Here is a 25,715-nt window from a genome sequence, read left to right on the forward strand (position 1 = left end):
GTACAGTAGCCAGTGTTCCCATAACTGTCAAATTTAACAAGAAGTTAACTGCCAGAAGCATAATTACATTCAGGTCCTGCAAAACTCTACTATCTTCATCATTCCCAGTTTTGTTCAAGTGACCTCTCAGAACATTACAAAAGGCAAAACCTGTACATATATTTTTCATAAAAGAAGAAAGGGACTTACTTGTGCGACTACTTCCATAGCTTCTTTGCGGAGTATCTGAATCTGCCAAAGGGCATCCAGTCCATATGGAAAGACTGATCCATTATCACTCCACTTCAGATTTAATGTGGAAGTTGGAAAGTCAGGCATTAAACTAAGAATGTGTGGAGTGACAGGAACAAAGGCTTGAAAAAGAGGCAGGGGGAGAAAAAAAAAGCCATATTCAGGTCATTAGCCAACAGCACCAGCCCTACAGGTCTACAGCCACATCCCTGTGCTCTGAACTGGCTAGTAGCCATACAAACATGTAACTCAACCTCTGAAATTACAACAAGGCTCTGTGGCTACTTGAGCATGAGAGTTCTCAGGAAAGCACAGGTGCTGATGAATCATCAGGTAGCATTTTCTTTACCTCAGCACGTAGATGGGCAAGTAACTGATTGTGAATATGACTCTTCACAATACATAGTAGGGAAGATATCCCATCTTTCCCAATCTTCTTTCAATACCACAGCGATAAAGGAAATATGGTGGCAGTGTTTGAAGTGTGCATGAGAACACTTCTAGGGAGAATGGCGGAAAAAAAAATCTCCAGAAGAGGAAGAAGTATATTTTGGAGACCAGCAAGGAAGTGGGGACTTGCAACAAAAGGGAGAGTGGCAAGGAAGGAGACCAGAAGCACAGGACAGAGGAAGGTCACATGAAGTTCCAAAGATCACAGGGAAAGTGATTTTAAACTACAAGAAGTATTAAGGGCACGAGATCCTGATGGGGACAGGACAGGGAAATTAAACAGAAGCATTTCTTCTAAAAATGTGTTGTGATGAAGCAAGAGGTTGAGAAACAGGGAAGAACCTTGGTAACACAAGGGTTATAGCAGTTCATTTGGGCCTGATGCAAGCCAAAACATTTTAAAAATACATGTGATACATCCAGCTTCAGTCCTGACCAAGGATCTGAGAACCTGCAAAGTGTTCAGCACAATCAATACGCTGCCCATGATAACCTGTGATGAACTGAGAGACTTATCATGATGACCAAATATTTTTGAATTGCATTTTGTATAAGTTCTTGAGCTGCTTTGACTGGAAACAGAACCATGGATAAGAAGTGTTACTGACATTAGAAGTTGACTACACTGAAGAAGTAAGGAGGCAAACCAAAGGCAAAAAACTAGACCAAGCATAGCAGATTGCGTCACTGCCATCTTCTGTTTACAAATTCCTTCTTTGCCCGGAAGGAAGCAGGAAAAAGTCTAATTCACTTATGTATGTAGTTTAGGAATTTGTTTACAAATGCTTCTTAATTTATAACTAGGACTAAAAAGGGAAAAGAGTGAGGGATATAACATTGTTGTATTTTGCTTTTCTCCTCACATTCTGCCCTTGATTTTTCTGCCATGAACTATAGGTAAGAGGAGTATTCTTCCTCTTGAAGAGTTAGAGAAAACAATCTATAAAAATGTATGGAAGCTTTTCATGGAGTCAGCATACCGACATTCTACAAACAGGAACACTGCAAAAGAAACCTGCAGGCATACACATCTGAAAAGTTGTTAAACGTAGTATAAAGGTCTTAGGTACACACATATGATCTGATACTTACAGATGTCTTTCTGGTGAATTACAAATTCTCTGGTAGCAAAAGCAGTTCCAGAGCTTTTGATTGTCACTGTGATGGAGCTCTCTGGGATTGGAATCTCAACCCTTCTCTCCTTAGTTTTAAAACACACTTGAGGTGTAAGGTCACTAAAAAGACAGACAGGATTAAGCAGTTATTTCAGCTGATAGGAAGCTAAGGCAAGTTAAGTCCTATTCTTACAAACTAATAAAACACGAATTCTCTGTTAATAAACAGAAAACTCCATATTGAGTTTGTGAAGGACTTGCTTGGGCTTTGGTTAATATCAGATTAATGGCATTCCCTCATCTTTCAAGTCACTTTCATCATAGTGGTAGGTTGTGCAGTGGCTGCATAATGGAACCAACTAGTTCTTAAGAGAACACTTCAAAGTGAAGACCTTTCTTTTTAACCAAAATTAGAGAATCATAGAATCGCTAAGGTTCCAAAAAACCTTTAAGGTCATCAAATGCAACTGTTAACCTAGCAGAAGCACCATCTTCACCATTCAAACATTTTCTTAAGTACCATATCCACATGCCTTTTAACACTTGCAGGAATGCTAACTCCAACAATTCCTTGGGCACTCTGTTCCAATGTTTTACAACCCTTTTTGTGAAAAAATTTTTCTTAGTATCTAATTAAACTTGAGGCCAGCAAAAGACATGTTTCTGAAACCTAGTCACCATGAATCAACATTTCAAAACAAGAAAAACAAAAAACCCCAAACCAAACCTAATAACATCGTCCCCTCCCTTTGTGTTCCCTGACTCACTCTCCCTCCATTTCTTTTCAACCCATGTGCCCTCACATGGGTTGAAAGAGAAGAATTACCACCCATGTCAACATCTTAGAACAAATGTTTCAGCTCCCTTCTGCCGCTCAGCTCACAGGGAAAGAACAGAGAGCAGGGCAGAGGATTCCTAAGATCCCAGGTGAAAATGTAGCCTGCGCTTAATGTTTGTGCAGTCCTCAGCACAATGTGATCTGGCTTTTGTCTTGAATATGTAGATATATACAGGAAACAATAATGGATGGGTCAAGTCCCTTTGCTCATTATTACTGAAATGCAACCAAAAAGGCAGAAAGTTTGGAAAAATCCAGACCTTCCTCTTGGGGGAATGACGGCAGGAAGGAAAGCAGAGAGAACAATGCCAGACTTCCTGCTGAGGGACTGTTACTCACTTACGAACTGGAACAGGACCCTGGAGCTCCCATCAGCTGGAGTCAAGAGCTTGGGTTGAACTCTTAAGATTCACACAAGATTCTGGGCTAGCAAAGGCCAGCTGAGACTTGAGTGCTCAGAAAGGCTGTTCCTCTTTGGTACTGAGATATTATTAAAAGATGTTTGGGCAACTGAAAAACAAAATCTCTTTCCCTCAGGGATGTCTGCACCAAGCTCATCTCAGATTTTCTGCTTCAGGGACCCCAGCATGTCCTGCTTTGCTAAGGAGAAACAGCAGCAACTACATGATTGTTCCTGTTCAGAGGGCAGTACCTCATGAACTCTGCACTTCTGAACTCTGGCCACAGAGTCATATATATGGTGTTTTTTAAATAGAAATGATAGCTGGCAATGCAGCCGGAATAATGAGACACAGAAAATCAAGGATGTAGGTGGATTATGTGCAGCCAAGCCCTGGGACCCCAAGGAAAAGTCTGGGCTGCCTGCAGAATTTACAGGAAAAAAAAAAAAAAAGACAGTACAAATATCTGGACTGGGGGCAGGATCAAGATGCAGAATGGATTTGAACTCATCTCTAGCACATGATAAGTATTTGGCAGACCCACAGCATGGGGAATTGAACATGTAGTTCTCATTAGTGAAAAAACACACAGAAGATTTAAGTTTTTTTAAACTTTTCTCAAAATTCTCAACTTGCATTCACTTCAGAAAAGCTGTTTCAATTTTGTGAAATAATTTTTATGTTTCTTCTAATACAGCTTAAAATTTATACAGGTTCTAAGGCAGTCACTGAGAGATTGTTCATGTTTTTTCACAAAAAATCCACGTGAATCTCAACACTTCTGTCATATATTCTACTGCTTTGGCTCACAACATCAGGATTCACTGCTTCCAACTCTCATTTCCTTTTGGACTGAACCTGTTTTGAAGATATCCCTCATGAAAACTCTGAGCAAGGAATAGGCAAATGCACAGAGAAGTCTGAGTAAATAAGAGCACCTTCCAGTCCTTTGAAAACAGCAAGCAGATTTTGGCAGTCAAATTATTAGCATGGAACAGCTTTGCCAGAAACCCTGCCATCGCCTGAGTTAACAGGGCCTAGGGGAAGCACCACCCAAGGAAAACTGGTGGGGAGATGCTGGGAAAAAACAGCATCACAATTTCCATGGGCAGTGACTGAGGAAAAACTGTACCTTCATCACAATTTGGTATTTTTTACCCAGGTATATGGAGGGACTTACTTGGTAGTGTAGCAAAAGTCAGTTTGTCCATGTCTTCCTCTAGAAGAGACATCCCAAGTACAGACCATTTTATGTAAATTGTGCGTTATGCATTTCAGATTCTGGGGGTCCCCTGGAGAGCCTGAAATAATATAAAAAATACAGTAAAAAACTGCAGGTCAAAAATGAGCAACTGTAAAACAACTGCTATTTTTCCATCTGTAGCCATTCTTCGTAAATTTTTATTGCTTGCATGTCTGGCCAGAATTTTAAAACTGTTGAATGATTTGCGTGCCTGATTAGACAGCCACAGACTCAGAGACTTGTAGATGCACCTGAGATCTGGATTTACACTCATGTGTAAAACAGAGGCAGCTGCCTCTTTCCACAATACCCATTCCTTGCCTAGCCTAATAAGCAGGCTTTGGGCCAATGGCAAAACCACAAGCTTTGATTTTAACATAATGAGTTTTTTGCTTTCCTCCATGTCATACATGGAGGGCAATTAATGACAGAAGGACAGTTAATGATAACGTGTGAAATGGTTGAAGAGAGTCAACATATACAGCAAAAAGGTTTCAATGCAGACGCTTACACCAATGCGCGTGCAGACTATCAGTGGTACTATGGAGAATTTAACACCCCGTTTTGCACTGGTTTCCAAGAGGCTGCTGGGTGCTGGTGGAAAGCAGAGACCAGGCCTGGCACTGCCTCCATCCCTGGGATGGTGGGGGGCCACAGAGGTGACAGTTTTTGAACATACATATAGTAAGAAAGCAATACAATTACAAGGTACAGAAGCTACTGAGGAAAATGAGTTCATGAATTACATTGCAATAAACTTACCTATCTCTTGGCTATACATTAAGCTTCTTAAGCATAAAATAGCTAGTGCTAAAAGGCAGCGGAGGCTTGAGTTCTTCCACATTCTTCTACTGTTTGTTTTAAGGATAGCAGCTTTAATCAGGAGTAAACGTCATCTTCCAGCAAGCTGGTCAGTTCTAAAATTAAACACAGAAATAAAACAAAAAAAAGACCAAAGTTTTAAATTCTGGACCTGGTATGCCACAAATGCCACTTTTTGTTCCATATACTTTTCTTCTTCAGTAATGTTCCCAGGCATAGCAATTCCTTTTCCTTCATCTGGCAAACAAACCTCTTTTCTGTTACAACAACTCCCTGATTCATGCATTTTCTGTAAGACATTTCCTTAAGAATCATAGACATATAAAGCTCTGCAGTTATTAGGTACATGGCAGAGTATTCTCCTAGGATAAGCCTCTTCATCTTAGATGAAATGCCATATCTACAAAGGATATTGTATACCATGAATGGAAGTGCATTCATTTATGCACTTAAGACCAAACACACCATCTGTTTTCTTCCTTCCTCTGCTCAATTTTCAAAAGCTTCTTTTTGAAAGAAGCTTTCTTTCTTCCTCTGCTCAGTTTTTTGTTTTCTTCTCTCCTCTGCTCAATTTTCAAAAAGCTGTGATTCAAAGCTATGGGATGCCCGAGACATTGCAGAACCAGATCACCCAGGATCACTGGTTCAATCCAGTGTTAACTAATAACCCCTGGAGGAAAAATGATGGAGAGAAAAGTGAGCCATTTCTTTATCAAAAAATACTTCTTGCTGTAACTACTGACCTTACAGTAAAAACTTATCTGGAATATTATGTTTAGTGTGTTCATTGAAGATTTAACAAGTTTCTTGTTTCAAAAAGAGGAGGTCAGATGTTCAGCAGGACCCTGGTGAACTCTGTTCCACCCACACATCAACCACTGCCAGACTTTGCTCTCAAAAGGGAAAAACTGCAGGAAAACCCATCTAAAAGCTCAGTCAATACCTGGTGCATGGTTTCCCTGCTGCCTGAAATCTGTGAAGACGTAAGCACCCTTCCAGAGACCATGTAGCCAGAGGTCCTCTCAGCAACCAACAGCAGGAGCTGGGTCATGTTCATGTTAGAGTATGACCAAGCCTACTGTGCTATACAGCAGCTTTATTCCCATTTTGTCCAGAATCCTATTTTGAAAGGCTCCTGACCTTGACTCAGAAATATCTTCCAAAGCCAGAAGAACATAATCAGAATAACAAACTTTGTCTAGAAGTCTCTGTAATTTTAAAGCAAACCCCTTTACACTGAAGTTCCCTGCACCACCAGGTCTGTGCTCCCTCATCTCCTGTATTTTTATGAGCTTGGTTTTTTGTTTATTCGGTTTTTTTAAGGAATCTTCCCTTAGGGGACAGCTGGAAATGTGTGAAATGTTCTTCTGTCCATTACCAATCTCCACAGCGTGAGGAGAAACACAGCTGCACTATGCCAAATAATCCAGAGCTGCTCACAAGAGGCCATTTCTTTCTCTTAGTCTGCAATAACCAGGTTGAAGGAAAGGTCCAGGCAGCACAACAGATGAAAGAAATGCTATGGTCAAGACCACTGTTACATATGGAGGGGCACCCATAAAGCTTAGTAATTATTTTAATTTCAGCATGTTCTCAAATCTCTTGAAAACCTCAAAAAACACATAATAATTTAAGATACACTGCCCCCAGAGAATATTTTTCATATATTTCTAATTTGTAATATCCATGCTGTGCAGCTTGTCAAAAGCCAAATCAGGAGCAGAGGTTGACAAATCCAGGAAAAGATGGATCAAGAACCAACCAGCACATAAAATATATTAATCTCTGTGCCAAATTCCCCCTCTGCATTCTGGTATATCTCAGGGTACTCATGTTGTATTTCTCCATGTTATTAATGAAAATATGGAATGTTCTCTCCAGGCTTAAACATTACTCATAAACCTCTAATTTTGTAAAAAGCGTTAAGACCACTCAGACAGGCCTGGGAGTAACATGAATAAAATGACTGATTTCTATTTCCGTCTATGAAGTATATGTAAATTTCATCTGTTTCTGAGGACTTCTTCAAAGGTTACTTCTGGTTTGCAGAAAAGTCCAAACCCAAAATTTCAAGCTCTATAGCACAATAAATTGATAGTCCTCTATCAGCTGGCAAAGTCAAGGAAAGATTAAAAGGCACAGATGCCACTTGAAGGAGAGAGAACTGAGCTGCGATGTTAATTACTTCTCAAGACTTTCATATTAATCCCAAGTCTCTAAACACATAACCTGTGTAGATACAAGCAAAACCTGCTTGGTCTTGCCAGGTTTATGAGGTAGATTCAGCAACTACATTTGCGTGTATATTTTAGGAAAATCTGGTTTTTTGCACCTCTTTCAACACATAGCTCACTGAGTTGTCTTCCTACTGCAGAAGTTTTAAGAGTAACATCATAGCAGTGCATTACAAGAAATCTGAGTCATACCAAGTTCTCCTAACTCAAGCACAGTTTTAATTTCAGTTTCAGAGTCAGGCACAGAAGTGAACCTATGTTCCCATGCAGGGTATGAAGAAAGTTTTGCAAACCACAATCTTTTGTAACAAAAATAAATGCCCTAGCTTTTATGTTCTCATTCACATTTTATAACTTGCTGAAAACTGGGCAATTAGAAGCCACAGGTCACATAATTAAATGCCATTAGTCAGGAGAAAAGATTCCCATTTATAGGCTTATTTTAATTAAAAAGTTACAAAATAACTGAAGTACTTTAAAAATAGGAAGTTTACTTCTTTAGATGAAAGCTGCCTTCCATCAGTTCAACACTAACTCAAACAAGGCATGGATGTTTTTCCTTATCCTGAAAGATATGAAAAGCATATTATTTTCTAGACAGAGGTACTCTTAGAAGCAGAGATATTTATTTAGGACAAGAAAGCTCAACATTGTCAGAAGAAGGTAAAACCTTGACCATGGTTGCCTGGAGTGCAACCAGGGCAGCTGTTATTAAATACAAATATCTTTACACTGCAGGTCTTTGTTTTTAAAAACAGTATGAAGGGTATTAAGTCCATTGTCTCCACCAGAAAAAGCTACTGGAATTAAACCATTTTTAACAGCTGTCCATCTTACAAAATAGCACATCCCATAACAGTCTCATTTCCTTGAGCAATATATTCATGTCACTTCACTGGCACTATCAATAGTGTTCCAAATGTGCTTCACAACTATCTCTTGGTCCATTTTAAGCACATTATTTTGTCCTATCTCCAGCAGACAAAGAACAGTTTATCCTCTGCCTTGCGGCAGCCTCTTACATAGAAGAGGACTGATACCAGATCTCCAATAGTTCCTCCCTTAGAAACTCCAATTTTTTCACCATTTCCCAGTCTCAGTTTTCAGATTTCTGATCATTCCTGGAATAAACATTTCTTCGTGAACCAAAGCTGCTGTATCCACAGTTTTGAAACATCTCTGCCCTGAGGCCTGAGCATTATCAACAATGAAGGAACTTTCCTAAGGCAAACCTATGTGTTTACACAGCCCATGACATATTTGCTTTCTCCTACATTCAGACCTTGTTGACTCAATATCAGTGTGTGATCCAGCCTCAGATACTGTACAAAGCTGCCACGTAGCTGTTTATTTAGTACTTCAGACTCCAATCTCATTCTCAAATGGACTGCAAACCTCCTGACTGAGCGCGAGTGTGTTTGCACAGCAAATTCACCTTAAAGTCTTTGCCTGAAAAGGTCTTTCACTTTTGAAATTTTAAAACATGGAAAGAGCCTCCCATAAAGCTATACTAAAAAAAAAATTGTGGGTGCATACAGAAAGTATTCACATGCAAATTCATGCCATAACAACAGCAGGCATGGATGACAGGCTTCAGTGTAAACTGCCCTTCTTTAGGAGCAGCTACTACAAGCAGGATTCCGCAAGTGTTGGAAGGTACAGCACATGGAAATGCCCTGACTTCTGCCCAGGGCTTTATGTCATGCTACCCTTGCGCCTGTGCTCAGAAAAAAGAAATTCTGAATTTCTTTTTAAACAAACAAGGTTGCAAAAGGACAGCTAGATAGAGATTCTTAACCAGGGAAGCCAACAGTTGGTGCCCAGTATTTAAAAGAGGTCAATAGACTTTTAAAGATGCAGTCAGCGCATCTATGCACTGCATCTATCTGTAGTGGTCAGATAGTTCAGAAAGGGAAAAGTACTCCAAGACAATAATGGGAAAATATGCGTGGACAGCTTTGCTTCAAAACCTTGTCAGCTGTAAAAAAGGTTAAAGGTTCTGTGACAGAGAAATGAGGGCAGCTAAGATATTACCAGCCTCTTTAGATTTAACCTCTTAAAGGGGAAAGCAGAAAATAATTGGTATGTCTCTTTCTGACTGTGTTTTTTATTACTTATTTCTTGGCTTAACTGGCTCTGTGTATCTTTTTTTTTTTTTTTTGGCATAGCTGACCAAATGCTCAATTCTCTTAAAAAAAAGTATTTTCTTAGTCAGTTGTAACAGACCATTTCTCTAAGCACAAAAGTTCTTCTAAGCTTTGTTGTACTTTTCAGTTTTCTGGTCTCTGAATATATTTCATTGTCAAGTGCTTGGAAACCACTTTGAAAACAAACAAACAAAACAGCTAAAGAAAAAAAAAATCAATAATCTTTCCAGCCTGCTTTCTGCCCCCAGCCTGATCTGACAGTCACAAGCCTCCAGATACATTTTTTAAAAATGTCTATGAATTGAGGATTAGTTGCCAGAGTTTTTATATATATAATTCTGTTTCAGAAGCAGCTACCTGAAAATAAATGGTTAAAAAACCAGCTTATACAAAAGGTTTGGGAAATTAAGTGAAGAAGTGTAGATGAAACCATGAAATCATTAAAAATATATGTAGTAAAAGCAAATGAAGAAGTCTCTTTGTCAATAAATTTTCTCAAGTTAAAATTTTTGCCTCCACATTTAAAGGCATCATAATGATTTACCACCAAATGGGGTATTAAAAGCTCTCAAGAAAAATTATTACATAGCATACCACCAAAATATTGTACAAAATGATAAGAGGCTGCATTCCTGGCAATACTAGCCATCATCCCAAATACTATCAGGCAGAAATGCAGGTGCTATGTATGTGCCTAGATGAAACCTTTCTAGAAGAAAAATTACTCTGCTCAGCAAGTGGAGAAAGATCATTTTACTTGTCTCTGCTGAAGGATACTAATTCAACCTTCAAAGTGAAAGAAAACACACTCACATCCAGGTAAAAATGCCTGTATCAAGTTATGCATTCTATTGTTGCCAACTGAAAGCTTCCAAAAAAATTCCCCTATCTGAAAAACCATGCCAGAAGTACACATTTCTGGGAAACCAAGCAAATGGCCAATACAGCTGACAGTAAAGGCAATTAACACAGAAACAGAAGATGAACTGCCTTAACTGCCTTCCTTTAGCACAGCTGATCCCACAGGCTTCAGTCTTTGACTTTAAAGCTAGCTGAGTAATAAAAATAAAAAAAAAAAAAAAGAATTAATAAGATTTATTTGCGGGAGAGGGAGCTTGGCTGTTTTTCAATAGAGTACATTCTTCCACCTCCTTGAAAAAATTTCCAAAGTTGAGACAAAAATCTCTAGTAATCTAGATGTAGGCTTTCCCTCTCTGTTTTATAACATGGCACTATTCCACTTTATAAAAGATTTGCAGGACATGAATCACTGCAACTTGTTTATAAACGGAGACTGAGTCCCATTTGGGAATCTGGCTTTTCCCAGTTCTGAGGAATTAATTTAAAAATCTGCTATTTCTTTTTCTAAAAGCTGATAAAATAATTTAAGTTTCCTATCTGCGCCAAATGTCTTCTAATCTGCAGTGGAAGAAAAGAAAACAAAGACAGGGTGTTAATATATTATTCAGTAAATGTGCAGGAGTACACAAGGCCAAACTTACAGTCCTATGAGACATTTGTTTTGTTAGGGTCTTTTTCCTGTCAAGCATGAGAAGAAAAATTCCCTCCTCACTGCTTCCTCTGGCTGCCAAACATCAGCATCACCTCTGAGATACTGCAGTTAATCTTGCAGGCACCCCAGTCTGCCTCAGCAAGGAGAAGTCAGGAGACAAGCTCAGTGCAAGAATCAACACTTCAGCATTTCATTTTCAAAGCTCCTGGTCTCAAGCACCACCTACAGACACTTTTAGCATTTTAGCGAGACATTTTACCAGGGGTAAAAGTGCACCTCTGATGGAGTAAGTATGTCACCTATCTCAGTTTTTAAGGCCAACTTGTAATTGCACCTGCATTCTGGTATTTTTACTTCCTTTTTTTTTTTTTTCTGATTCTAGGACTGTTAGACATATGGAAATACAAATAAGCAAGCTGCAGACTGGGAAAGCTGCAGGGTATTTGCAGGTGGCGATCTCATGAGAAGCACCTTTCCCTGGCAAGGGCACGAGATGACAAATTCATGAACACGCATCACAACTCAAGGATGATTTTACTAAAGCATTTAGCACCTGTTGGAGAGCACAACACATACACAGAAATTGAGACACTCAGGACCTGCCTTTTGAAAGAAAGGAAAATATGTACCAGAAGCAGGTATCAAATACTTCATATTTGTACAATGTATACAATTTTGAGATGGATTTGGAAAGTACAATGGAAGACTCCTTCATGTTACTCATGTAAACAAAAAAACCTCACCAAACAAGAACAAGACAGAGACTTACTGGGAAGAATACCCCTGCTGGGACTGATGAGTTGGAGAGAAAAAAGCACAGTGATACTGAAGAGGTAGAGGAGTCAGGCAGAGCAGTGGACTAAAAGGGCAATAAAAAGTAAAGAAACACTGTAGGAACTGATGATATTTTTCTACCACAATCAAAAGGCAACTTATTAGGTAAGTTTTCTTGTTTTTCAAGCAAAATATGCATTTTGGACACTTTGCCTTTTGCTCTCATTGATTTATGCCTATTTTCAATTCAACTGTATGCTAACTTTAAAACTCTTAGTCCTACTAGAATAATCCTTTTCATGCATTGTTCAGTGTTCCAAGCGTGAGATTTTTCAGAAGAACGAGGACACTATCAAAGGAAAATTGGGTGTCTCACTCCTGATTTTCGAAGTTCTTGCCATATCAATTAGTCACCAAGTACATGTTTAAATGCAAGCACACCAATGACTACTAGGAACACAGCACTGCTCTCCAGATGGTAACAACAAAAAACAAACTCTTCTGAGAAACACAGTGAAGCCAAATACTACCAAAAATAGACTAAATATGTTTTGGGATATTTGCAAGCCTGTTCATGATTTATTGTTGTTACATATTAGGACAATATTATTATTATGGATTATCCCTAGGCCTTATTAGACATCAGAAAAGGCACGCTAGAAAGGTCTGGACTGCAGTACAATAAAGGTTGACTTCACTCTGCAGCCATTTCCTCAGCAGGGTTTCTCCATCCAGATGCTGAGTTTCACCAAGATTGTAAGGACAGAGTATGCTGAGATCTCACCTCCTTGTCCTGACTCAAGTGAACTTGAGCAGTGTGTTCAAAGGTTACTGCAAGGGTGAGGGGACAGCACATTATCAGATAAGCCCAGCTTCCTTAGGAAGTCAGCTCAAATTAACAAGCACAGATTCTCCTGCCATAGTGGAGCAGATGGAAAACACCTAATCATCTGAACAAAGAACAAAGCAAAGGGGTGAAGGTTAAGGGATGCTACTGGCCAAAAGAGAATTTTTGATATTCTAAGTTATTGTGCTGTGCAGGAGAAGGAAACAGCTCAGAGTCACTTACACACTTGCATTTTAACCCATTCAAAAATTTTCTTGATACTTACTACAACTGGCAAATTAATATTGTATGGAGATGAAGGACGTACTTTAATAAATCTGATTCAGCTACACACATTTCCTGATATGCTTGAATTTGGTGACCTCATGATCAACACACTTCCTCGAATTCTTGTGCTTTGCAACAGAGCATGGAACAAGCACAGTGAGCAAATGCACCCAAGTCTGATTACTAAAAAATACCCCATATCATGACTCCAGTGGCTATCCACTATGTCTTTTCAATACTTAATACAGGTGCAAAGCATAGAAAAAAAATGCACCCACTTTTTTTTTTTTTCAGTACATAAACCAAGAATCCAATGAAAACATACAGAGAAGTTTCCACTTCTCCAGTGCTTATTGCATTTTACTGACATGTAACTGGAAGAAAACATTATCTAATTATTTCAACGCACATTTCAGTTTTGGAGGATACTGTTAGCCACTGTGTAGTTCTCAAAACAGCATCATTTCAGAGGAAAATGTCAACTGCCCACATTGTCAGCTGCACTTTACTCAATGTCAGGTTCAAGGGCCAGACCACATCACTCAGTCTTTACAAAGACTGCAGAATAAAAAATTGCTGTTCCTTAGAACAGTCATGTTATCTGCATAATACTGTCCTTGCCGGTTTTCTTCAGCTCATACACCCTTGTGAATTCACAAACATTTAAGAAGTCAAACTTATTAATGAGAGTTTATTTTCCTTTATCTGGAAATGTCCAAAAACTTTTTTTGAACTATTTGACCTTTAATCTTCTTTTCATCACAGGAAAAGCCTAATTAGTTTTATAAAGGAACACTGATAATTACTGAAGCAATTCCAAGTGTGTTTTTTAAAAAATTGGCAATGACCCAAGGGCTGAACTCCTTCACTGTTTACAATAAAACCTGTGGTATTCAAATTATTTTTAAGGTACAGTGAACCAAATCCAAAGAAAGTCTCTCTTCATGTGTACAAAGAGCACATAAATAGATGAAATGCTGAAATGCAGCTTTCACATTAAATAATATATTGAGAATAAAGAACAACAGTTATGTAATATCCTTTTAGAGTGAATGTAAGGAATAAGAATCACTTACGAGAAATAAATTGATTTTTTCTTACTAATCAAGGAAATGGGCAATTCCTGAAACTAGAGATCTATATTTTCTGACAAATTCCTGTTGTACTAATCTTTATTGAGACTAAAAGCTTTCAAGACCGGTTGTAGTTCCTCTCTTAATAAGTATCTGACAGATCACATAAAGACATATTGCATTATGTTATTATCATGTATCACCACCCTTCTACTGGGGTGGGCAAACACTTTCCTCTCTCCTCTGCACACAAATGGGCCTTCAATGCTGCCATTCCCCTTCCAGTCTTGAAAAGGAGAAAGGTCTACAATACAGCAGGACATTATCAGAACAAGTCAGTCCATGTGTAATTACATAGCAGTTGTATTTCCTTCACAGGCTGCTTTAATTGTACTTTGTACCCCTGGACTTTTTCACTTACGCATATATACATACATATCCCTCCTTTAAAGGTGGCAAAGTGTGAGAATTAAGTACTCAGCAAATATTGACTTCTAGTTAATATACGGGAGATGGTCTCCTTCCCAATTAAATCTCATAGACACAGGCTACAAGAAATTTACATTAACCACACAGTTCATGCACGTACATGGGCTCACTCTCATGCCTGCTTATGGTAACAGTATTCCCTCATTCTCTTGCTGCTCACAGCTTCCACTGGAGCCAGAGACCCAAAAGACATGCAGGCACACTAATCCAGCTTTCTGAGGGCAACACTACTCCTTTTCTGCTCTGCTCCTCTCACAGAGGTCCTTGCAAAGAGTTTACGGTCCACTTGCAGATCTTGTAGTAGCACAGCAATCCAGTGCCTCAAAATAAATTGACTCTTTCATTTTATCCCTTCTACCCATCTAATAGACTTTGATCCTGCCAAGAAACATACAGCCTCACCTCAGTTTTAGTGTGCTCCTTACCCCCTGTACAATGCAGCATTTCCTTAAGTGTATTGCCCTAACTAAAACAAACCACTTATTGCAATGCGAGAGGCACAAGATGTAGTTGTTTCACAAGTAAATTAACCCCCAGCTTTCAGTTTCCAACAATTTAGACTGATCATTCAGTTTAGGCAGCACATGGTCTAAAAAGAAAACATGAAGGAAAGTTCAACTTTTCAATTTTTGCTAAATGACTGTAAATAGAATTCAAATATAGACTGAAATATCTCGGTCCACAAAAAAACATGCTCAAAATTACAAAGTTTTTCAGAATAATATAAATGAAAAGTTTATATTTCATCTGTTGGATGGGTTTTTCTATCTTAGAAAGTTTATTTTCCTTGATGCAAAAAAAACCCTACCAGCTCTTTAGGTGTTTCATTGAGAGTCTCAGAATAGAAAATACTGCTATAAAAGTACTTTCAGGGATGTTGTCCTGGTTTCAACAGGGATAAATAGTAAAGGCAACTCTGCACCATTAAAATAATGCTCAGAAAAAGAAACAAAGCAATGAAGATATGATAGTTTTAAAATAATACACACGATGGCTAGGATCCATGATTTTTACTTCTGTAAAATAAAACAATGCTTTTCTGCAATTTCTTTTAGAAGTTAAGAAAAGCAGAAAATTGAGTCCCTGTAAATAACCCACAGCAAGTGCTGAGACAGCAGCATCTGCAAGGGTAGTGATGCTGCACCTCATTTAAAATTGAAAGCAGCTCATACAAGATTGAGACTGCTACTAATAGGACATAGAGTGAGTCAGTTGCACAAGTCTCTTCTGACATGATTCATTGTTAGGATAAGAAAACTAAACAGAAATTTTCAAGACTACATCTCACATTTTCACATCCCTTTCACGTGACCATCATTATAGCATCTGTAAGATGCATCTGCCTCTTCTCCCTCAATCCTCCCTTGAAAGTGAGATTCACCTCCTGAAACTCTCTTCTGTTTTTCTCTTCTGAAAGGTGACTATAAAAAAGGGCTGAGGAGAGGAACAAACACCTTGGATTTTACACACACAAGTCATTCCAACTTTTCTATCTATGCTTAACAGGGTTCTTCCTTCCTGCTATTATTAGTAATCTCACAGTTTACTTCTCTCAGCATTGAACTGGCGGATAAAGCACAAAAGAAGAAGGATTTCTTACTTATTAGCTTCTGACACCAATAAATTCTGTATACGTACACAGTAGAATGGAAAAAGCTCTTCCTGTGGAAGGTTGTTCATCACATTTTTCATGCATTGTTGCTGATACATTAAACTTTTTTGTTTCACAAGTCAGTAGTGAAGCAGCTATTGTTTCCAAAGTGCTGAGCAAGTCCGACTGTGGGAGCAAGAGACATGCGACATTTCTCAGTGGTCTCTCTGGTGGCTGCAGACTGAAGTGGCCAGACATAGGGAAGAAAAGGCAGGGGAAAGGGGAACCTGAAGAGCTGGAGAACTAAAAGCTAGGTGTAGTTATATGAATCAGAAGTTCTGTTTCAGTTTATTTTTAGTTTCTATTCCAGTATTCTATTCCTTAGGAAAAATTCTGGTCTTCATCAATCTAGTCAGATCTATCCAGACACACAGCGCCACGATGCACAAGGCCAAGCACATCCTTGCAAATTCACCTGTCAAAATCCACAGACTGGCAGAATATTCATTTAATTTTATGGTATGAAACACCAACACATAATTTTTTATTCCTTGTGTGAAATGTTGTTCTACAAAAGCTCGTGCCAATCTCATCACGAAGCAAGTCATTAGAACTCACAAAGCATAACACAAATAACACTACCTCAAACATCTTTGGAGAGTACTCCACTTTTCCCATTTCTGCAACTTCCCATACTAAAGAGCTATTCACGGAATCTGCACACGGACTATAAATGCAAAGCATATTTAGATGCCAATACATATGCCTCACAGATATAAGTATTTTACTTTAGAATATTATAAACAGAAAATATTTGTAAACCACAGTAGAAGAGCTAAAAAGATCAGATACCTATGTAGGTATTAGGAATGCAAGTGACATTGCATACCTTATGTTGTCCAAATAAGAAAATCTTAAAAACTAAAACCAAACCAAGTGACTATCATTAAGTATGGCAAAAGCTAAGAGTCATTACTTGAAAAGAAGAGATTGAGAGGAGGCAATTTTTACCAATACTTGTTAAATTCTTAAAGTGATCAGCTCATCAAAAAGCTGGGTTTAGATTGCAGCATCTTATTCTTTAGTTCTCAGGTCTCATGAAACAAGCTGCTAAATGCTATCAGAGATCACCTATGTCCTCTGATGAGAGGGTATTTGACAGCCAAGGAGTGATGCCCATGACTGACTCACTGCAGATTTATGCAAGATAATAAGCCTCCGTAACCACATATAGACACAAATTGCTCTGGAATTTCAGAAACATAAGTATATGACTAATTCTAACTTATGAATGAAGGTATGCACAAATTCACATTTGCACTGTTGGCAGGAGCCCAACTGCAGGAGCTCTTCCTTAGTCTTTGGTACAGGACAGCTGAATGCCGAACTGTGCATTCACATGAAGCACCCGAAGCTGAAAGACTCATACAAACCATTGCTAGGAATGCCACACTTGATGTGAAATTAAAAGTATATATTATGTGTTTGAGTGTGTGAAGAGGAAAATTAACACTATTTTGCTGAAAGCCTGTTAGTGACCTAATTCTACAGCAGCTATTGTAATGCTGAGTAATTGCTCCCATTTCTGTCTGCAGTAATCACTGCCCAAATTTCATCCCAGAGCTACCTACTGATTAGCAAGTATGCATACACCAGGGGGAAAGGATAGCAGACAAGAATCTAGCGTTTTTAAAGGATGCATTCTTTGCATGTTAACACCAGCTGCACCACTCATTAGTTGAAATATGAGGAAGGAACTGGAAAGCATTCAGTTTTCAAAGTATCAGTTATCACAGTTCAAGCAAATAAATACATAAAAGATATTGAAAATAAAAGTCCTAACAAAAAATAAAAAGTCCTACTTTTTCTGTATGGATCAAGCTACCTTACAAAGCCATTGATCCAAGAACACAAGAGAAAAACTAGCCATTCATTAGCAGTGGAAATGGTTTCATCCAGTACATAGTTGATTTATACTCAGGATCAAATTATTACTCTGAACAGTTTGGGTCTGTTGTTGCAAAGGCTAACACAGCTATTTAGTTCAGAGAGATTACTTGGTCACAGTTCTCAACTACCTACAAAGAGAAAGGATTTAAACTTATCTCATTGTATAAGACACGAGAGGAAATGCCATGTAGTAGACCTCCACTGAAAAGTGAACATTGTGAAAAGTAAAACCAAGTTTTGGCAAAGGTTCTTATGGGAGGAGTAAACTGGTTGAAATAAAAATAAGATTGGATGTATTAATTACTAAGAAATTCTAAATATGGGTTCAATGCAAGTCTTGCTGTATTAAAGCCTTTAGTTCACATTACTCCATCAGACTAGATTAGCACAAACCATGCACAGATCTCACTTTAGAAAGGATTTTAATGGTGAAGGAAGACAATATGAAAGGGATAAAATACAGACCTTGAGGTAAGAGTTACAATAAGGGTCATATAACATCTTGCTGGATTTACATCCAGACTGACCCTGTCTTTTGAAACATTGGTAACATTTGGTCAAAAATTTCCCATCATCTTGAAAAAAAGAATCACCAATCACCTTTAATTTAGGGAAGGCTGTTCTATATTGGGAATTGTGACAATGCTCTAGCAGATGAAATATGAGTTACGTGCCTTGAGACCTGTGCACTAAAGTCTTCCCACAGCCATGACCTTTGGAAATGTGTGGAGCAGGAGGAAGGAGGGGAAAAGGAAGAGGAACAGGTAGAATCTAGGGAACAGATGTTATTATTCTCACAACTAGGTGAAGCCCTAGAGGAGTTTGACATTTAAGCTCACCTCACACACACAGTACTTCTGTTCTGGTTACACATAACCCAAGACATAAATTTACAACAAAAATAAATATTTTTCTTTTCTTTTCTTTTTCCCTTTTGTCTCACCTCCTCTCTTTTTTCTGCCTAGGATTAAACATTAGAAGCTTATCTCCTTGGTTTTAGCTCCAGAGTAGCTGTAAAAACCTCAGAGGTCACACGTCTCTTGCCGCAAGTGCTGAACTTGATCCAAAACATGAATTATTGTGAAAATTAGTTATAATTGGAATACTCATAACTTACATTCACCCTCTGGCTCCAGAATCTGCAGAAGCTCCACCTATAATACTGACCATTAGAATTTTCTGAAGTTCATTTGATTTAGGAAGCATTTTTGCCCTGCAGTAATATTCAAACCAATTATTTGAGAAAGATAGTTTGAAGTTCTGTCCTCACTGTTTCTACACTTAAGAGAGGCCATTAGAGCACCCAGTTCAAGAAGGATAAAACCATGATCTGCCATACAAACATAGTTACATCACATGATGAGCAGCACTGCTGTCTTGGCACAAGAGCCTCTGGATGACTGTGCTAAATCCTGTTTGGAAAGGAGAAGGGCTGCCAGGCTAAGGCAGATAGTACCAAATAAACCCAAAAGGCAACTGCCCAGACCTGCCCCACGCTGAGCAGAACCAAGACTCTTTCACTTGTCCAAATTTCTCTTTCCTGTGGATTCTTCAAGGTATGTGGGATGTGGAACTCTCAAACATACATGTAGTTTGAATGCAGCCAATAAAGGAAAAGAAAATATGAATATCACATATTCTCAGACCACCCTTATGGACTGCAGTGTGGAGGTGTCTTCACCCACAGCCTAAGTGCTGCAGAGGGGCTCACCTTCACACTGTTTGAGACCACCCTGACTCAACTAGACAACTTTGCAGCAAGTGCCTGAGTCACCCTCTGGCTCCAAAGCAGCTTTTCCTGTTCTTCTGTGTTCAAAGTGTTTGAAATTAAGAAAGGGCAATTTTTAAAGCTTTAGGCTGAAACGTGCGTCGTGCCCAAGGGCACAATGTGGAGGGCATTCAAGGGCATCAAGCCATCTGGGAGAGAGCTGGCTTGCTCTGCTCACCACCCTAGCCAATCTTGCCATAGGCCATACCCCACCATCCAGAAAAAATGCTCAACTGTGCCTGAGTTACATACAGTCAACTAAGCTGCATTTCTTCTTGGAGGGAAGTAACTGATTTATTCAGGGAGCAAAACTAGTTTAAGTGGATGGCTGAGGCCCAGAAGTAAAACATGGACCATTTCTGAGCCAGATTGACAGCGTAAACCACCCTCAACCACCCCTGTTGCTTGTACTTTCATTATACCTTTAAGCAACTTGTGCAATAATGACAAAATTATGCAAGCATAAGAAGCATTCCAGCATACTTTTCAGACAGTGTTTATCACCTAAAGAAAACACTTGAATACATTGCTTTATTTAAATCTCATGATTATGCACTACAAATAACCAGGCAACCTCAATATGAAACTATCAAGGTCCAGTCAATATTATAAAGCTGTTATCAGTGCAGCTGTAGGTACAAAGCAAGCACAAATGCATGCCTCTATTTTTGGAATATACGTATATTCCATAATAAAGTACTTTTTGACTGTTGATCCAAAATGCAGTAAGCTATACTGGCAGAGAACTCTAGCATAACGTTACTCATCAATATAGAGCCATTCCCCTCCAAAATAAAAGAAAACAAAAAAAAAAAAGCCAAAAAGGTCTCCAAAAAAACTCCACCAAAAACTAAAAAAAAAACCAAAAAACGATAATTTCCTAACCAATGATACTGTATCACTGAAACTGGCTGACTGGGGAGAGGATGCTGCAACATAAAATCAACCTCAAGAAAGCACTATTTTATCTACTGAAGGGAATTTCAGGAGACTGAGGCTGGCTGAAAGGCTGTGCTTTTGGTTTTGCAGGAAACTGTCCCTGAATTGCTGAGTACAGAGATGAAAAAGGAGACTGCACCCTGACAACACATGGCCCAGTAGAGGGGGGAGGTGGTGCTAAAACCAACCTGCCAACACAGCAGCTCATCCTCTGCTGTGGGCTCTGCTGAGGGTCTGATTTTGGCAGGGTAGGAAGTGAGGCAGAAGGAGCAGGGAATTGCCACAGTGCTGTCCATGACATGTGCTTTTACAACTTGTGCTCCCTGAGGTAAAAGGCACAATTTGGACTCAACAGCTGACAGCTCAGCAGTTCCCTGCCCGTGGGATAAGGGAAAGCTGGTTCTGCTGTAGCAACAGTTGACCTCACTCCAGTGCCAGCTCCAGACAGTGCACAGAAAGGGGGGGTGCATATGCCCTTCAAAACCTTACACCCTGACCAACATTCATACCAATGGCTTAGGAGCTATTTTTAGCCTAAGCACTTTCTGCTTACAGTGAAACCTGCTACTAGGAATGATTCCAAGAGACAGCAGCAGGGAAAGGCAGACAGCAGCAAAGTGGCCAAAGGCCCTGTTGAGCTTCTGGTGCTTGCAGGAGTTCAAGGACCTTACGGACACAGAGCAGCAGGGCTCCCACAGTCTGTAAATGTAGGGACAGCAAATTTTCCAGAGGAAGGAGGAAAGCAGTGAGCAGCAAATCAATGATAATGTGTATGAAAAACAGTCCCCGAATATATTTCTCAGGGACAGATAAGAACGTCCAAAGATTATTTATTCTAATTAAAATCTGTTAGTTTGTAAGTCAGTATGGAAGGAAGGCATAGAGCACAGGGGATTGCTGTGTTTTCTAGTGATAGATATCCCAGCTGCCCCTCAATCCCTCAAAATACAGGTAAGAAAATAGGTCTGTTCATCTAGGAATCTATATGGCCCTCATCATTGCCATGGTAATGACTCTGGAAGAAATTCATACAGATGCAGTCTCATCTTTGACAGGGCCATACCACTTACCTGATGCTTAAACACTCAAGATTCACAAAGCAACTACTCCCTGCTTGTATCTGCTGATAAAATGAGCACAGAACCAAAGAATCAGGTTCCAAAGAAAAAAGCTGTTGCTTTTGTTTAAAGACATAGGAGAAGAAAGCAGCAGGAATGTTCCCTTTTCTGAGGCAACCCAAGCCACTGCAGCACTTGTGGGGGTGTCAGAAACACCTCGGGCTACTCAAAGTGATAGATGAGTCAGGATGAAGATTTCTCCAGCCCTCCTGTCGATTCTGCAGCCTAAGTAACTACTGACTCAGTGCTACACTCATGTCCTTGTGAGATGACATTCGCTGGAAGTGCTGGATCATGGTCTCCAGGTCTTGGTCCCAAGAATTATTTTAATCTTTTACATTAAACTGTTTATGGAACAAAATGTATCAACCGGCTTTGGAGCATAGAGCAATTCTCAAGTCTTAGCTAGAAGCAATTTATATTTTTCCTTTTTTTTTAGACAAATATGATGCCTACCAGTTAAGAATAATCATAACTAAATCTCAGGCAGGGGCAAAAGAAAAATATAATCCATCTGCATCAGCCTTGTGATATATGGCATTCTGCAAGATAGAGCCAGTATCTACAACCATCTAGGTTGTTTAAATACATCTTTTCATAAAGCACATAATTTGCTGTCAGACACTCATTGGATTAAGAAATCCAACATTTATACTTTAAAAGAGCTGTTTCTAATACATTTAGAGATTCTGTTCTAGCATTACCTACTGATGTTAATAAATTCAGATATTTTTTAAACATTTTCTAACACCTTGGTCTGCATGATGCTGAAATAGATGTGACCTTATAGCCAGAGACTGTAACTCAACAAGCGCTTGAGTTAAAGTCCTACGAATACCTGCTAGAGTAGCAGCAGCTGCTTTGCCACCTGTGAAAAAGTCTTCCCCTCTTTGAGATGAGCATCTCCACCCACATGGCTGTTCCCGTGTATTCCTAATTTGCCTTCGGCAAGTCTGTGAGAATGCCCTCACCTAAAGGTTAAGTCTCTCTCGCTTTCCTCAGAACACCTGTAAAGGGATTTTGCACAATCTAATTCACAGATAATGCTTGCCACTGGTTGCTCTAGGTGACTAAAGTGGTGTGTTTGGAGAGTGCACAATGGAAACTGTTATCACTTAGTAATGCTGATAAAAGTTTGAATAGGTGAAACAGAGATAAGATGAAAGGATGCAAAGACTTAGTAAACAGAAGGCAAACAAAATAGGGTGATCTATTGACTCCCTGAAAGTTATATTCCAAACCAGCTCCAACTTAATGATTTGTAAGCTTTCCTTTTGTGACTTTCTGCAATTTTTCCAGAGTAGATCACAGCCCTGCAGTCTACTGAGGCGAGTCTGTCTTTTTTTAGACCTCTCCAAAGTAAACTGCAGATCCATCTCCAGCTAATGGCCAACAAATAATAACCAAGTGCAGATATAGTTCTTACTACTCATTCTGTGGATACACTCATGGCGTTTGCTCCTGTTTCTTTCACATCTTTCCCTCAGCAAATATAATTTTTGTTTTGATCTTGATTCAAATTGTGGCCAAATCCAGGAGACTTCTGGGTCTATTCTCACCTTTATGTACAGAAACCAAAGCTTACCTCTATCACCAAAATCATGCAATGGTTGATGAGCTAAGGACAAGCACAGACTTTCTGCAGATCAAGGCATTCATGCATTCTTCCCTACAGGATGTGCAAAGTTTTATATATAAAGCACGTGGGCACTGATGGGTCTACACCAAAAAAACCATACTATCTCAGCTGGCATTGCCACATGCAGATTTGAGAGGGAACACGGCATGACACAAAGTTCAATCTTTCTCACAGTTACTAAACCTGCTTAGTCTTATTAGCAGTCTGAGTTCATGCTGTGGGGTTTAGGCAGAATTTAAATATTTCTTCTATGGTAATGAGAAAAGGCAGAAAGGACCTCCAGGTGAGACATCAAAGGCAAGTCACACGGCCTTACTTAAGTAACAAGGTAACAAGCTGAGTTTCAAATACAGCTGAAATCAACCCAATTCCCAAGCCTTCCTGAAGGAACTTTGACAGGACATAGCCTTGATAATGGAATAGAAATATCTGACTATTTTTACTATGGTAATTTTAAGTGTGAAAGTTGAAAAGAATCAGTTACAATTCCTACAGAGCAGCTCACTATCCCACTCTCCTCAGTATTAGGTGATTATAATACCTATCCAGATTTTCACTCCCATTCATAGCAAACTTCCGAGGCATTCACCACTAATGATAACAGAAAAACAAAGCAAGCATATAACCAATTCCTATCAAAGTAACACACAGCATGCCAGCACAACATAGTCAATTCAAATTTACACGCTGAATCTTACAAGGGAATAGCGTTCTTTACAGAACTGCCGCAAAGGTTTTCACAGATCCTTTTCAAACACGGTATCTAGACACATTAGAAATCCAATCACTCAGACACGGCCGCCGCTGTGCTGGAGTCCCTGTACAGCCAGCGCGCAGAGAGGCACCCAGCATGTCTGGATGCTCCCCAAACACAGAAGGGGTTTTGGAGTCCCCTCCTAAGGTCCGTTTTTCAAAAGGGCGCTACTTTAAAATTAAAATAAAATAAAAATTAAAAAAATTAAATAAAAATAAAAATAAAATAAAATAACAAAAAAGAGGCATAAATAGTATTTACCCGCTCAGTCCTCGAGCCAGCCAACCTGCCGGCCAGCAGAATGAGCTGTTGACAAAACACAGCCTCTATTTAAGTCGCAGGCTCCGGCAGCGGCAGAGAGGAGCCGCCGGTCTCCCCCCGCGCCCCCGAGGGAGGCTGCCGCGGTCTGCGCCCGCACCGGCTCCGACCCCCGCCGCGCCCCCGGCGCCGCCGCCGCCACCTGTCCGCAGCCCCGGCCGAGCCCCGAGCCGCACGGCGACAGGCAGGCAGCTGGGGGGCTCCCCGAAAATCCCCGCCGCCGCGCTGGGTCCCGGTGGGGCTGCCAACCCCCCCTCCGCCCCTCCCGGCCGGCACCTCCCCGGGGCGGGCAGAGCGAAGGAGGGATGGAGGGAACATCCATCATCGCGCCCCTCGGGCCGCCCCCTCCCAGGTGCGAGCGGCCGGGAGCGGGCGCCCGGCGCGGTCCCACACTCACCCGGCGCCGCCCGGCCGTGCCCTGAGGGGGCCGCATGCCGCGGGTGCGCGGGCGGTGCGCGGCGCGGCCCAGCTCCGGCGGCAGCAGTGCGTAGCGCCGACAGGAAGGAGGGATGGAGCCGCGGAGGGAGGGAGGGAGGGAGGGAGGGAGGGAGGGAGGGAGGGAGGGAAGGAGGGAAAGAGAGGGAGGGAGGGATGGAGGAGCGGGGCTGGCGGGCTGCCCGCGGGAGGAGCCTGCGCCGCGCACCGCCCGCAGCCGCCCCCGGCCCTGCCCCGGGCACCGCCGCCTCCCGCCGCCCGGCACGGCCCGGTTCGGCCCCGCTGCGGCAGCCCCGGTGCTGCCGTGCCGAAGCTGCACGGCGCTGCGGGCTGACGGCGCCCTTGGCCGTGCGGTGGGGGCCGAGCTGCCGGGGACGCTGCCGCGCCGGCGGTGTGGCTGGGTCCCCCGCGGGCTGTGGAGAGTGTGCTGCGGGGAGGGTGAAGGCGCGGATCTCGTCTGAGCGTTTCGGGTTTGCTCTGTGACGCGGTCAAATCCCCTTTATAGAAAAGTACCTTGAAATACCTTCCAGCGCTACCAGACCTCCAGGGTTGGACGCGGTGGGCCTGGCTCCACAGATGCAGGCGATTCTTGATTCATTTTATCTTTGTATTTGCCACTAGTTTTTGAGGTCTGAAACTTGACCTCCAACATTTCTTTGAAGCCGCAACTGTTGCATGTCAGCCTCTCTTATAAATTAAACTTGAAATCCTCACAATCCCGCAGTCTCAAGAGTCGGGCAATTTAAAAAAAAAAAATGC

At 40.6% G+C, this 25,715-nt stretch overlaps 1 protein-coding gene across 2 annotated transcripts in view; it reads right to left on the minus strand.

Moving 5' to 3' along the window:
• The window catches only part of LOC311165335 (leukemia inhibitory factor receptor-like), a 47,161-nt gene extending 22,142 nt beyond the window's left edge, over positions 1–25,019 (minus strand). The window contains exons 1-5 of one of the 2 annotated variants that reach the window (XM_084225224.1): positions 24,919–25,019; positions 5,041–5,195; positions 4,216–4,336; positions 1,774–1,916; positions 190–353 (exon numbers count right to left, since the gene is read on the minus strand). In XM_084225224.1, the coding sequence (XP_084081350.1) occupies positions 190–353; positions 1,774–1,916; positions 4,216–4,336; positions 5,041–5,122 (510 nt within the window). In that variant the 5' untranslated portion in view covers positions 5,123–5,195; positions 24,919–25,019. Of the gene's footprint in view, positions 1–189; positions 354–1,773; positions 1,917–4,215; positions 4,337–5,040; positions 5,196–24,464; positions 24,677–24,918 lie in introns of those variants that run through there. The other variant, XM_084225225.1, reaches the window with a different exon arrangement.
• Between the last annotated feature and the right edge of the window lie 696 nt (positions 25,020–25,715).

This window comes from Fringilla coelebs (genome assembly GCF_963513975.1).
Source record: "Fringilla coelebs genome assembly, chromosome: Z".
NCBI classification, from domain to species: domain Eukaryota; kingdom Metazoa; phylum Chordata; class Aves; order Passeriformes; family Fringillidae; genus Fringilla; species Fringilla coelebs.